The 15,513-nt window shown below is 38.1% G+C and overlaps 2 protein-coding genes across 2 annotated transcripts in view; one reads left to right on the top strand and one right to left on the bottom strand.

Annotated features, from left to right (window-relative positions):
* dock2 (dedicator of cytokinesis 2) overlaps window positions 1–15,513 on the top strand; it is a 110,048-nt gene that overhangs the window by 39,783 nt on the left and 54,752 nt on the right. The window contains exons 25-26 of the mRNA XM_007565798.2: window positions 641–783; window positions 6,259–6,354. Coding sequence (XP_007565860.1) covers window positions 641–783; window positions 6,259–6,354 — 239 coding nt within the window. The remainder of the gene's footprint in view (window positions 1–640; window positions 784–6,258; window positions 6,355–15,513) is intronic.
* The window catches only part of insyn2b (inhibitory synaptic factor family member 2B), a 12,304-nt gene continuing 3,618 nt past the window's right edge, over window positions 6,828–15,513 (bottom strand). The window contains exons 2-3 of the mRNA XM_007565796.2: window positions 13,483–13,557; window positions 6,828–8,721 (exon numbers count right to left, since the gene is read on the bottom strand). Coding sequence (XP_007565858.1) covers window positions 8,538–8,721; window positions 13,483–13,557 — 259 coding nt within the window. The 3' untranslated portion in view covers window positions 6,828–8,537. The remainder of the gene's footprint in view (window positions 8,722–13,482; window positions 13,558–15,513) is intronic.

Here is a 15,513-nt window from a genome sequence, read left to right as displayed (position 1 = left end):
TGTATTACTAATCATGTTCTCTAATGATGGACAATACCTTCTCGCACTGAATTTGTAATTTAAAAAAAAAAACGACACAATTCTTCAAATGAAAATCATTGAATTGTTGTTTTACTTGCTCACTTGTTTCTACTTTTCTAAACAGTAAAACCAGTAAAACAGGGAGCACAGTAACAAAGTGGTGCCTCTGCTCTGAAGGAGTGAAAACTGTTATTAATCCAAGAGACAAGGAAAGAAAACCCTGTTAGACAATTGAGATTAATGTGTTGACTTTGGATTTGACAAAGGAGCAATTCATGTCCACTGTGACATGAATTGAACCATTAATACTTTTGATTGATACAGCTCCATTGTGGAGTCTGGAGGTAGATTTGATGTTCCTCTTCAGAGTCCAGTGGCATCATTATTCATGCCACTATGGTTTCACCTTCCTCTGCAGGTGCAGCAGCAATGAATGTAAATGATGGCTTTGTGTATTTGAAAAGTTTTGCTGAGAGAAATCAGCTTAGATGCAGCCTTGTGTTTCTGCCTTTAAATATTCTCCTTTGCCATCTGTCTCCAGTAACAGAGAACTTGTGTCGCACAAGTTGTTGGCTTATTGCAAAATCGTCATTGAACGTTTGCGCTTGTGTTCTCGCAGAATGCCGGGACGTGTTGTTACCCATGATGCTGCGGGAGCTGAGTGGTGCACTGGCCAGCATGGCTGATGGCCCTCACGACGAGAGGAGAAACAGTTTGGAGCTTCTAAACAACATCCTGGAAGTCCTCAGCAGAAAGAATGCCGTAAGTTACACAGCGGACAATTTGTTTGTGAAACGGACACTCATAGCAGGACTAGGCAGCTCCGAACATAAAGCCGTTTGAAAACTTGGCAGAGTAAAGATGCAGCTAAACTGCAGAGATAAAAATCTCTCAGCCAGGAAGCGTTTGGTCCTGTTGCTTATACTACGAGTCTCTGGAGAAACCGTTTGGAGAAAACCAAAGTCCCTCCTGGTTTTCCTTTAGTTGTCAGTGAGTACAAACATCCTAAACGGTCACTTGAGATGTGCTCAGGTTACACAACAGCAACCAGCAATAAAGCCAAAGTGTATGTGGTCCTGACCTAAATTTAATAATAGATGAGAAATAAGATTAAAAAAGTGTGCTGTCAGCCACAGTTATTAAAGCCCCTCTATCTGCTGACCGTAAAGGCAGATCAGTGAACATAGCAGAGGATCAAACTGTGTCTCTGTGTTCCTGATTTAACCTTAAACTCACATATTAGCAAATATTATCTGGTATTTGGATGTTTCTGTGATATTTGTCACATCATCCTTTTTTACCAGTGGATCGATTTCACTTTTACATGTATATTCTCTGTGCCAGTTCTGTCTGGGGTTTTTTTGTTGTTTTTTTTCAACTAGTTGTGCAGGAAGAAGACTTCGGCTGGCCTTGACCAATTAAATCATTCGGTCTCGCAAATGTTTGCATGTGATATTTTGAGACAAATCAAAGTCAGCTCTTGAACTGAACACCTTCAAATAAACATACAGGCAGACTTCCATGCAAAACAAATACATCACCAGCATCTCAATGAGGGGCTCTTTAATTGCCTGTGCAAGTGGCTGACAGCCTGCCTAGACTTTGAAGTGAGGATATGGTTTTTTTTGGCTCTATTTGTTGGAATGTGCTAATGAAGCATGAGTCAAGAGAAGAGACGCATCAAGAGAGCAAACGTAATAAATGAACTGGAGTGGAGTTAATTTGATGAGATTCATAAATAAGGGCAGTTGATGATGATATCTTGGATGTGACTATAAAAAGCAAAAATTGCAGGAAAGTACAAAAAAGAGGTGCAAAGTTGTGAAGTGAAGATGAAAATGGCCTGTCGGTGACAAGTCAGTATAAATGTCTCTGTCCATTTGTCTTTTCTGTCTAAATAGACAATCTATGCACATGCTGTTAGTGAACAGAATTTGGAATAAAAAATAAATAAATAAAAAAAAACATGGGTTGGAAAAAACAGGTAGAAATGTGAGAATAAACACAAGCAGAGAGATTGCCCCTCATTTTCTTTGTTTCTCACAGTTCATTGTTTCTCACTTTGGGTGGTACCTGATTAAATCGTCACACTGCAAATGTCCTCAAACCGCACAGATATCCAGAGAGAAAAACAAAAACAAGCAAAAAATTATTTGAAAGACAGATGCTTGTGTCACTTTTGCTTGGGTTTGCTAATTGCTAGCATGTGCGTCGGGGAAAAAAAAAAAGAAAACAAAACAAAGGAAACTGACAGAGGAAAACAAACACGGCTTAGCAAAGCTTTCTGGGGGGGTTTTTTAACCACAAACCTAAAAACAATTGTCTTGTTAGAGAATAACTAGTGCTGCTTGGAGAGTGGGCAAGAACAGCAGCAGAGTTGAGTTTGAGCAGCTTTTACAGTGCTTTGTAAAGTACATGTTTTGGAGTAGCTTCCTTTTTTGATGCAAGCTTTTGGTCATTTTGGAGAATATTTGGTCAATCTTCTTACTGTTAGCCTCTAAGCTCTATCAAGCCACCAACGAGAACCTGCAGGAACTTTGGGAGTGTCTTGCAATCGGAAGGTTGAAGGTTCAATTCCAGCTTCCTCCTTTCACATATCGATGACACCTATCCCAAAGCTGCCTACAAACCTGCATGTTGATGTATAAATATGTGAATATTTGTGACTGGATGTGGCTGTGATGTAAAACACTTTCACTGGTCAGTATACTGACATTCACCAGGGCTCCTTCTTTAGCACCTTTTTGTTTATACTCTGTTCTTTACTTCTTAGACAGATTTTTAAAAAATACAACAGGCTGATTATTAACTTAGCTGTTCTATGTATTTTAGTTTTTCTAGCGTAGTAGACTTAGTTGACTTCACTTCCATTTTTTGCTTCTATTAGCACTTATCTGCATTTTTTGTTGGTATTTTTTGAGTCTTGAAAAGTCCTTTTGAATGAAATGCAACATTATTATACTTAATAGTAAAAGGACCTATTGCACAAATTCAGTTACATTCCTCGTTAAATTACCGATATTTATATAAGCGTTGAATGTCTGTGCACACTTAGGAAAATGAACAACCTTAGTAAACCAAACAAAATACAGAATTGTTTTTCATCCATATGAATTACGTTTATGATAAACACATGGCTTATTTTGCATTTCACCAAGGCACTGACGAGGACTTGGCATCTCAGAAAGCTTTATCCAAATTGAGTGCATCATGTGTATTGTTTCATAAATGTGTGTCATTTAGTCAACCCAAACATGACTAATTCCAGGATTTAGTGTAATAATTTAATTTTGTTGTTTTTGTTTTCTCCATGTTGCTGTGGGGCCAACAGATTTAAAAATGATAGGAAGCATTTTATCTCTCAGTGCTCTTCCAGCTCTCTGGCTAATGTTAGAGAAAGTCTTTCCAATAAGCCAGAATACCTACAGTGAGCCAGAAAGATTTACTGATTTATTTAGACATAACAGCTGCTCCTCAGCTCTTCCGAACGTGTGTGCGCGTGCAGGACAACACACACACACACACACACACACACACACACACACACACACACAGTTGTTTATCTTGCCCACGCCCCTGGGCAGTGAGTCAGTGCTTTCAATGTAGTTTAATCATATCTACCTAATTCTCGTCAGGCGCTTCAAATATTCTGCCGGCATTCTGGCACACATGTACAAATATATTACAGAAAAGTAAACAGATGTTTTTTTTTGTCTATGTCTCTTATTTCCGAATCCTCTCTTTTCCATGTGTTATTGACCAACTCATGCAAGGATTAATGCACCTATAGTGTCAAAATAAAAAAATATAAAAATACCTAGGCCATATCTTCAACTAATATAAACTGAAATAGAAAAGACATTATGCCTGAGGGCAGATTTTGTTTGTGGAGTCTATGAATAGTAAAACAAGTCTTATGGTGAAGCTATCCTTAAAGGCATTCACAAACACAGCTGCACAAATCCCTTCAGCAGTGGCTGAACTGAGCTATATTTGCATATAGAAGATACATTTTTGCTTTCACTGATGTGTTTCATTGTCTTAGGATGTTACTTCAAGTGCAAAATCTCCTTTAAATAGCATTACTCAAGCAGCATATTACTCCATATATCACAAAAAGAAAACATTTCGAAGAGAAATTAGACTTTTTCTTTTAGATGCGTTTTTTACAAGATCTGAAATTTCGCCCAACAGTTGCAGCCACCTTTACTGCAACGTCCAGTCAACCAATAGCCTAAAGAAGTAACCTAATTACTAAACAGAGCCTACCTATGTTTAACTGAATCTGGGCACAAATACAGCTGTACTGTGAACATCTCATAGTTTCTTAAAAAAAACGTTTGTGAACAAACCACATCATTAAGACCGGGGAACAGACCGGACAAGATGGTGATAAAATTGCAGAGATACTCTAAGCATAGATTGCAAAACAACATCCCAGGTTTAGAGCATCTCACAGAGAGACTATTAATCTATCTTTCAAAGGAACTAGTGTGACACAATGCAAATCTGTCAAGACACAGAAACCTAATAGACCAGGCAGAGAGAACGACAACCTCAGAAGAAGACGAAAAGCCCAAAGCTACCAAGAAAAGCGGAATATTCCCACAGATCTACAAGTCATGTAACCGAACAGTGGAAAAAAACATTGTTGTATGAAAGACCATAAGAAGTCTAGTTCCCACTAGAAAACTAAATCTGCACAACATCCCAAATTCACCGTACGTGGCAGCGGCAGTATAATGCAGTGTCATGTTAGTCCTTTAAATAAAGTGTCACAAGCAATCTGTCATTTTACAGTAATAAAAAAATAGTTCAGTAATAATATTTACTAAAACAAATTTTGAAGGTGTACACTGCATATGCAAGAAATGCGCTTAAATAACATTTGATATCTCTAAAGATTATTTTATGTTCTTTCCTACTTATATTTTAACCTGTAGTGTATTTACTTAAACCGACAGGCACCCTCTTACCATAAATAAGTTATCTCCTCAGAAAGATAGAAATGCATGTGGCTAAGGTTTCTCATGGGAAATGTTTCCCTCTGGGCAGAGGAAGTTAAAGAAATGTAACAGGAAAGTTGGTTCAAAGGGATTAAAAATACAGTGAAAAGGAAAGCGACGTGTGCAGAAAATCCACATGCATGAAATTCAAAAGTCTTTTGCTGTTCCTACCTTCATATTGATGTAAATGTTCTGTTAAGGCTCATTTGAAAGCAAAATTACTTTTAGGTTTCCAAATAACAATAAAAAAAATAACCATCATCTTCTTTATTGTTTTATTTGAGATTCAAGCAGCTTCGTGAATAAAGCCTGAAAAGTAGCATTAGGGTTCTAACTTAGTGGAAACCACGGAGTGAAAATGGGAGCACATACCAACTAATTTTAAACAAGTATTGGCTCCAGCAGTGGCGACAAAAGTCAAAGTGAAATTCTACAAACCCCTCTCAGTACTTCATCTACATATGTTTACTAGGTCTGACAGCTAAAGAGTGTCAGCACAAAATGGAGCGAGGTGAAGTTGACCCTCCCAACCTGAGAGGGAGTCACTTAGGTTTATTGACTATAAGATGAACTGGGAAGATGGGATCATGAATTGAGTCTGACATGAAGAGCAAAGAGAGCAGCTGCATCTGCTGCATAAGTTTGGTGGTGCATGACTTTGTGATCCTTGTACGTCGCCCTGATCTGACAAATATGCTGATAGCAGAATCTCCCGCTGACAACAGGTTGAAGACGGCTCACAACAACACTGCCATAGTTGGTATGCAGAATGCATCTGTGCAGCCGTCATGAGGATTTTTCATGTAGCTCTGACACATATTATTGAGATTTTTGGAAAATGCCCCCCACCCCACACATTTTATGTACCTTGTGCATTTGATTCTGTGATCCTGGTTGCATTCTCTGAAAACTCACACAGACAAATCTTCTTACTGGATAAAGTTCTACGATGTGAATGGGAAAGTTATTCATAGAGTCAGTTCACAGTGGCTTATTTATCAGGAGCCCTAGTCTGATAAGAGTGTTGAATGAAATATAATTTGAAAAGTTGACAAGTTAAATTTGAAATGTTTTCAGAGTTAAAGTCACTCATTGTTTTTTAGTGTTCATTCTCTGTGTGTTTTTTAGTTGTTTTCTTTTTTTGTTCACTTTGGTTTATTTTCTTCTATATTTTCCTGGCCTTATTCTTTTTTTCCCCCCCTTTTTTTGTTTTATCATCTGTTTAAACCAGGGAGAAACGTTTAAACATATCCAGGACATAGTGGAGTCTCTGCTGCGGATAATCAACCGAACCGTGATCACGATGGGCCGAGAGCACGCCCTGATTGTAAGTACATACCATTATCCCTTTCTACCGAGATACAAGGTTCCTACACAGTCTGGAAGAAACAGGAAACAGTGGAATTAAAAAAAAAGAAGTGAAATCTGTATATTTCTCCATATCCGTTGTCTAAATATGTCATCCGTCCATCGGTTTTATGTCAGAAGCCTGCACTGTCTTTCATGACTGTATTATGAACTTTGTTGTAATAGTTTAACAAATAAAGTCAGAACTCTAGACATTGTAGACTAGAAAAGCATATAATACTGATGTTATTATATGGTTATTATATGGAATGGTGTAGATTGTTAATTATAAATGGTCTCTACATATATTAATGAAGGATGGCTTCTTATTGTTTTGTCTGAATGTTTACCTGAAAAAAAAAAACAAACAAAAAGAAAAAAAAAACCTCCTTTCCTCTATTTGAGGTGTAACATTCATGGTCATTCTGAAACACAAAGCATGGTCACAGCATCTTCTGTTCAAAATACATGTTTTTATTGGACAAACAAGTGGAAGATCAGAGGAAAGGGCTTTGCTGGAGTTCACGCACTGAAGTTACAGATTATAAAAATGCTATGACAGGGCGTTCTGGATATAGATTGGATAATTAGTAAGTGTGCTGTCATCCGGGATTCTAATTGGTGGCAACTTGTCAGCCACAGGATGCTGAAGTAGGCCTTTGTAAGATTAGTGATTATGCCCTCAACGGCTGGGGAGCAAGCGTGGTACAAATTATGTGTCTGAGTGTAAGACAAAAAATAAAAAATAAAAATTAGCCCTGTTTTTACATTCGTGACAGAGGATAAAACAACACAGAGCTTTTGAGGATTTTACTACTGTATGTGTTTCTTCCTAGGTAGATTGTGACATTACTGAGTGTCATAAACTCCAAAAAAAAAAACGAAAAAAAGAACAACAACCTCCATATTTAACATGGAAATTTTAACCACCTACAAACTTTTATAAATTTTGAGAAACATTTCAATGCATAAACAGATACTCCTTTTGTGCAAGTTAAGCAATTCAGGAAAATTCAGACCTCGACATTTAATTTGACTCTTAATCTTAAATCAATGGCAGCAAATTGGCTCCAATTAAATAAATAATGATACGGCTCTACATTATTAATGCTGGCTAGGTTTTAAAAGCAAAGTGATTGATGGTGTGGATCGGAAGTGGAATAAATATGGACTTTATGCATGCACATGTGGGGAAGTTATTTCCTGTGTGGTTTGTTGGAGGTGTAAGTCGGTGCTCACGAACCCGTTTCTGTGCAAGGATTTGTATGCACAGTTTGTGAAACTCCTTGGAAAAGAAATTGAGTTTACAGAACAAATTTCCATTTTGGATGAGAAATAAGAGAGAGAGAGAATCAATCACTCTGTCAGCCAGTGTTGACAGATTTTTTTTTTTTTTTTATTATCTGACACAGACTTGTCAGTCAGTCTTTCAACAACTACCTATCACATTGTCTCTTAATGTATTCTGGGTGCATTTTCCATTATGCTGTTGATCCACTGAGCAAGCGCTCCGTTTCCAGATGGGTCGTCGGCTCGCGTTCGACGACATGCCTCCAGTGATTCAAGTGTTGCTACATTCACATTTCAGAACTTCCAAATGAATATTCCAGGCGGTTTAATTCCTTGGATTAACGTCAAGTCTTCTGCTTATTGCTGCGACAGCCCATTGGTCTGTCCGTGCGTTCAGTCGGCCAGTCGAGCCGTTTGATGTCAGAGGTGCCCATGTCTTTCTTAATTATCCTCTACGGCTTTGGTTTCAAAAACAGCATCCTTACTCTAATTGCAAGTTAGTAGTTGAGAAATTATCCCATGAAGTCCTTTTATTACTATCCCAAGCAGTCATCCTCTGTGGCTGAGGAAAAATCTCCGTGGCTATTGCAATCTAGTTTCCTTTCCATCTCTGTTTATTCATCTGCATTGTTACCATTAGACTCTGTCAGGCCTTAGGATGAGCAGCTGTGGAGGGAAAAAAAATCAATTTACATGGAAACTGTTGGAAAGAACATTTCAGTCTGAATCTGATAAAACTCTCAGCACATCCATATGAAAAAAGTTGCTTTCCTCTGCAGCAGAATATTTTGGTTCACATATATATTTATATATATATAACCAGTTCCCTTATACACCTGCTGCCCAGAAAGATGTTTGTGATTTCCATGACTCTTAGAGCCACCAGAAACACTTCTTGCGCAGTTTCTTGACACGTGCCTTGGTGCTTGGGCGGCTGGACGACAATGGAGCTGGCGTGGGCTTGGTCTGAGTTGGGGCAGGCACATCGTATTCACCCTCGAGGGCTTCAATCACCCCTTGGAAGCGTCCCTCCTGCTGTCGGAAATCATGCTCCACGCTGGAGGAGGGAGACGGAGAAAATGGGAAAGGAAGGAGGAGAAAAGAAGGAAAAAAAAAAGAAAAGGTTACATTTTGAGGATTTGGTGTATTCAAGCTGAATTTATTTCTCAGAAAATTATTTTGTAGTTAAACTGTGGAATAATGAAAAAGATTAAATAAGAGATATTGAGAGACGTAAAACAGCAAAGTAAGAGAGAGCCTTTGTGAGTTGAAAATATGGCGTCAAAATGCTGACGGTGCGCTAAAAGGGGTTGCAAATTGTATTTGAAATCATACGGTGCCTTTAACATAAGGATGTATGCACCTTCTGCACACACCCGTGTGCAGGTCTTAACTCAGCACTCATTTCACGTCCAGAGTATTCTTCTGCACTTCATGCACCAGTAGATCACAGACTGGTGAGGTGAGAGTGGGAGGAGAATGAAAAGGGGGACTGCAAAAAGAGAAGAGGGGGACATTTGCACAATGGAGGAGCTTAAGGACGGAGTAAGGGAGGAACTTCTTTGCTCTTCAGAAGTGTTCAAAGCAGACCCTCTTGGCCTTCTTTTTCTATGCTCTCATTCCCCCTCCCCTCGCCGGTCTCTCTCTCGCACGCTCTTTCTCTGATGTGTCCATTGCTGCAGGTCATAATGTAGTAGTCTATGAGCTTCCAGCTCCATTTTGGCGACGGTGTTTGTGTGTGGGCGGCTGTGTGTTGAGCCGGATTAAAGGGGTGGAGCTGAATGGGGCCTGGCATCTGGAGTTAATGAGGCACATGATGAGGCAGAGAGAGCAGATACAACTAACCATCCTTCCCTCTTCCTATATCCGAATGCCACAACACAAATACCCTCTGAGAAACACTCAGCATAAAGGCAGAGTCGCGCTGCTCTGCTGAACAGCATGTACGGTAACCGGTATGTGTGTCGTCCCACAGCTAAGTAATGAGGAAAAGTGATGCTGTGGGATGTGTACCACAGGTAATGTGAAGTGAATAAAATCAAAACCCACTGCAGAATAGGTAACAAAATAAATCGAGGAGCACAAGCGCTAACAGAGATATGGACAAGCAAAAGCTCACCTTAAACAGAACTTAGTGATTGAGTTAGGAAGGAGGAATAATTTAGTAGAAGAAGAAGTTAAAGCTCTACTGGGCACAGAGGAAGTGAGATGTCTTTATAAAAATTGATATCTACAATATCCAGACTTCCAATACACACAGATACTATTCATGGATGATATACCACACACAGTACAGGAAGTGCATCGTCAGACCAACATTTAGTTGGCCACACTATATCATGAGTCGTTTTGCTGTTCAGAAATTAAACCATTTATTCTTATGCAGTACAAAACCTCTAGAAACCCACTGTGTTCCACAAGTGCTGTACAGAAATAGTAAACTGGATGAAACTGGTCAAGATCTGCCAGTTCCTTTGCTACAACATATGCTTGCATAAAAGGAATTGACAAATCATGCTAATTGTAACATTAGTCCTTTAGCTTGTTGTGATTATTTGACTCTAAACTAAGAAACTCTTTAGATTCTTTAAAAATGAGGAGGGTGTCATGCTTTCTTTTGACACAGGAAAAAGAGGAAAACTCAAACTTTTAGTTCTTTATGATTATAATACTCCTTTAATTGGCATTTCTGGTTTCCAAATCATCAGTCTTGTTTTGTCCTGAAAAAACTGCTTTGGCAGTGGGTCAATTTGTCCATTTAATCAGTCCTCACGACGTTAAAACCTCATTCAAAATTTCAACATTTGAATGTTTTAGATCATCTAGAGAAGTACATGTTATGTAGGAGCTGATGTTGCGTGACTTCATAGCGAGACGGTAGCCTGGCCATTGACTTCCTGTGCAGCGCCACTTGAAAAATAAATCTTGCTTGCAGCACGTTCTTTACTTTCTCCCCTTGACTCGAACTGTCTCTGGATTTGTGACCGGGCCAATCGGCAAACAGGAGGAGAAGTTGTGAGACTGCCTCAGGAACTTCAGCAGGAAGTAATTTGATTTGACCATCCCTGACCACTTTCGGGGCGCCAACTCTGCTTATTCCAAACGCAACCAGGGTTGGAGTACAATAGGGCAGGGCCTACTGCAGCCGGGTCAGCCTGCAGGGCAAAAACACCTATGGTTTCCATTTGTGCGAAACTAAAGAGCTGTTTTGGAGTGTTTTTTAAGGATATAGACACCATGACCACCACCAGACCCCTGCTAAATTAGTTACATTCCACTGCACAGAGATCATTTAAAACATTCATTGTGATTCATGAAAGCTTTATTATGTTTAAGTAAACGGAGGATTTTTAGTTCTTAAGTAAATTTGGCTGAAGTTGCATCTCCTCTTTACAGCGGTCACACTATACTATCTAATGTTTCATTTTGTGAGGTGGATTTATTGTTACACCTCTAACATGTCTTCCTTCTTTACAGTCGTACTTATTAAATTAGAATATGCCTTTCATCGAGGTTTGCTCGTCAGTTCTAGAGAACATTTAGGGGAAAAAAAATACTTAGACGGGTATTAAACATAAATTTAATTAAGCTTATATTGGTGTATTGACAGGTTTTTTTTTTGGTCTGATGTAATATTCTAATCTTAAATATCGTGTTGCTTGAGGAATACTGGGAAATTCTTAAATATTTAGCAGTTTGGTTACAGGTTTATGCTTCGGGTGTATGGCAATCATACATAATTTATGTTTCTGCAGTACTTTGCTGCTGAAGAGGAAGAAGAAAGTGATAGTAAAACTTTGATTGGTAGGTTTGCAGAAGAGCTTGTATATATTACATGTGTATTTATGCTATCGGTGAGATTGGTTGTTTCTAACATTTTTTTTCCTCACATCATAAAGATTCATAAGAACTGACAGCTGTAAATGATCTCCTTTAGTCCATGTCAAAGCCCTATTTTTTCCCAATGCAAATCATATAGATGGATGTCCCAAACACAAGTTATTTTCTGCTTGCAGGTTTATTCTGCTATGTGCTTTCCTTTTTGCTCTGAATTCCCTAGCTTTAATAAAGCTGCTACTGTCTTCTCAAAGAAATTGCACATTTCGCTTTTCTAAAATAAGGAGGCGTGTTTCTTTCTCTGAAGAAGAAAGCACAATAATAATGAATACCAAGGAAAAAATGATCATTGGGCATACGGCAGTATTTTTCATATGTTCTGACTTGTCTCTTTCTTGAATTGATCAGCGTTTACATGCTTTAAATTTGTGTGTCTACAAGCGAAGTGGAACTCACCTGCTTAATACTACATATGTTCAACACTTATAGTGGAAGTTTTGAGACAGACCGATCAGCTAAGCAGACATAACAACCACATTTTGTTGTGTTTTTAAGCAGTAATTTCTTATGTCATATTTATTTATTTTTTCAATATTCTCTTAAGTGGACCAACTGTGCGCTCAGTGCATTTAGCAGTTTCCTAAGAGCTGTTTTCCTGACCTTTTTATGTGGTTTTATCAAATTTATTACCATTTCACCGTCTGTGAAGATGCCTCTGGAAGTTGTGATTAAATTTGCATACAAAAGCTTTTTGTGCGTTTTCCATTTCAGTGAAATGTGTCATTTAAAGTGCAGTCACGTCCTAATTTATGTTCGAAAGATGTTGGTTAGTTTTTCTGATACTTAAATGTTCTGTCTTGGTTGAGGAAATTAAGCCAGCAAAATATACTTTTATGTTTGATGGGGGGGAAAAAAAGAAACCTAAGCTGTAGCTGTCTTGGAGAAGTTAATGGTTTCAATTAGATTTAATGCTAATTAAACCATTATTTTATCACCAAGTAATTCATTTACAAATTCTCCAAGGTCAAGTATGTTTTATCTAATGTAGCTCGCATTTCTAATTATATATCCATATCATATAACTGTCCATCTCCCTATTGCTAATTATGACTCATTGGGAAAAGGGTTCTGGTGCAACTAAAGATCAAAATGAATAAAGAAAAGTAAGAACAGAGAAAGGAAATCAAAGATAAAGAAGCTATTTTGGAAAAGGAAAATAAATGTAAGAAAAACGACCTGTGCTGACCTGAAGTAAATGGTTTACAAAATCAAATACAATACAGAAGCCAAAGTGCTCAGACACGTGCCTTTGCCCACAGGGTTAGGCACATAATAAAATAGATAAAGCAACTTTGTAAAAACACAAAGATAATTTATGCTGTAAAGGGAATCCAGGCCTGCAAGTAAATTGTTCTTTTGATTGCAAACTATGTGCATTTGTCTCAATCCTGCTGTGGTTCTGTAAATATATTGGTGTCAAGAGTGCCCCAAAGATGAACAGATGGAATAATGTTCTTTATAAAAACATGTGAATTAAATGTAAGATTTGCTGGAGGTGAAGGGATATCAAAACACAGAAGATGTTAATGAGCAGCTTGAGAAATTACATAGAATAATTATATTACTTTGCTAGCTGAGAGTTGAGTTACATATTTTGTGGCTGTAGATGGAAAGATGCATCTATTATATCCCTCCATATTTTGCCTTTATCCACAAAACTCGTTTTTCTGGATAAAGTATCTCCCTCTAATTAAAAATGAATGCAAGCTGCATTCATTGAGTAGCACTTTAGTGAACTCGTAACTTTCTTTTTTCCTGTATCTGAAAATTAAAACGTAATTAGTCATAGGAATGCAATGAGACACTGGAGAGAGATGCGTAGTGAAGAATTAAAAAGCTAAAATGAAAACTTTCAGGTAATTTTGAGTTATCTGTCCTTGGGATGTAATATACGGTCAGTTCATTGATTTGTATCGGTTACCTGTAAATGATGCAGGCTGTCTTCTGGCAGGTGGGGCAGTTGTTTATGTCTTGGCCAGTTCTGTATGAGCTGCGACTGCAGAAACAACACATGTCAACACACATAAACACATGGAAAAAGAACCATGAAGCATGCTGTGTTTGACAATGATAAAAAAAAGAAGTTTTTCCTGCAGTGTTTTCCTATTTAAGTTTAGACTATAGTGTCTAGCGCCATCTTGAGTATTTTGAAGTGATGTCACTGCTAAAACATTTTTTTAATTGGAAAACATAATGAATCAATTGTCACAATGAAAACATGATGAAGCTTTTTGACTATCATATTGTTGACACTGACACTTTCACCTACATGAACAGGTGCTTTTGATGAATGAGCGATCCATTTTGAGAAAATAAACTAGGCTTGCAGTTTGTGCTAACTATTTTAAGAAATGCAATATCTGTTGTGCAAATTTCAATAGTAACCATTTAGGGCTAAACGTTTAGCACTCAAACTGTCTGTGATTGCCTTTGTGTGGTAAAGCAATTATTAGCTGGTCAGTTTAGCATAAAGGGACAGCTGTTTTGCTACTTTAGTCACTTCAAGCATACAGAATGTTGAGGTGAGTAAATTTTCATCAGTGCAGACTGTCACAGTGTTAAAGAAAATAACAATAGTGCCACGTCACTGGTAAAACAATTAATTTTGTGGCAGTGGCTCTTTGTGTGTCATTTATGTATTGTTCAGACCATTTTATATTTTGGCATGTTCTAAAATATATGTGGCAGCCTGTGTTAGCTGTGATTATGTCACATATGCTATAGTATCAGAAAAGTTTGAAAAATTGCATAGCTGCAATCCCCTCCCACAGTCCACACTTTTCACCCCCGTCATGCTCTGCAACAGATATTTACAGCAGGATTCCTTCATGCCTTCACACGTTGCAGACCTGAATGGTCTAAGCAATCTCCAGCTACATAATGTGACTCGCTGCAAAGTTCTGCAGTGTTTAAAATGGGGGGGTGGTTGGTTGGGTCATTTGCTCCATTGGTTGGACCGTGGTGCCAATCGTGTAACTTATAAAAACCTAACGCTGCATTTCTTTATGCTGTCTTTTAATGCATTGCAGATGAACAAACTGGTGATGGTGGTAGGAAGTAGGTTATGCTATTATGATCATTTTTCATTAATTCATCATCACTAGTAAGAGTTGCATTGTCAAGTCTGCTCATGTCCTAGTTCTTATTGCTTCCTATGATAATATTTAATGCATTGGCAATATAACTGGAATTATTAAATAACTGAAAACAATGGGATGATAGGTCTAGGCACTCTAACTTGGAGAATATTGGTAGATCTTGTCTCAACATTAACAAATGGCACAATTATAAAATGCAGATCTTGATTTTATTTTTTGTTTTGAAGTTGTTAGATCAATATAAAAGAAATACAAAATCAAAGAATTAAACCTAAAAAAAAATATTTAAATATCATCACACAAACTGTTACTAAGTGTAAACAAGGACACAGAGGCATAGAGTGTGAGAATTTGTTAAACTGATGATCACCGCCGTGTAATTAAAGGACTTTGTTTTGCTGAGATGCTTTGGTTGGCCTTTGGTTGAACTGATTAGATGAAAGAGTAGCTGATTTATGTTGATAAAATTGACATTTTAATTACAGTTATGTTGCGAGAAACGGCATCACTGGCATCATTTTTCCTCCCAACAACCTTTTATCAAAGGCATCGGCACTGAAGTATTTGCTTTCGGAAAGAAAATAGTACATGAAGCAGAACACAGCAGTAACCTTTAAGCTCAAATGACGCTTTTATCACAGCAGTCCACTTGCAGTGCTGTCACTGCTGGTGCTGCAACAGATAGACACAGACCCTCCAACATGGTGGTTCTGCTCGGTTGTTCGTGTCTATCTGTCTCTCAATTCCCCGCCTTTTGTGTCCCACTGGCTCCCATCGTTCTGTCTCAGTCTGCCTGCTAATCTCAAATTTAACCGAACACACACACACACACACACACACACACACACACACAC

This window comes from Poecilia formosa, unplaced genomic scaffold, assembly GCF_000485575.1.
Source record: "Poecilia formosa unplaced genomic scaffold, Poecilia_formosa-5.1.2 Scaffold183, whole genome shotgun sequence".
Taxonomy (NCBI): Eukaryota; Metazoa; Chordata; class Actinopteri; order Cyprinodontiformes; family Poeciliidae; genus Poecilia; species Poecilia formosa.
Note: the sequence above shows the minus strand (reverse complement) of the source record. Positions and strands in the feature narration are given on the sequence as shown.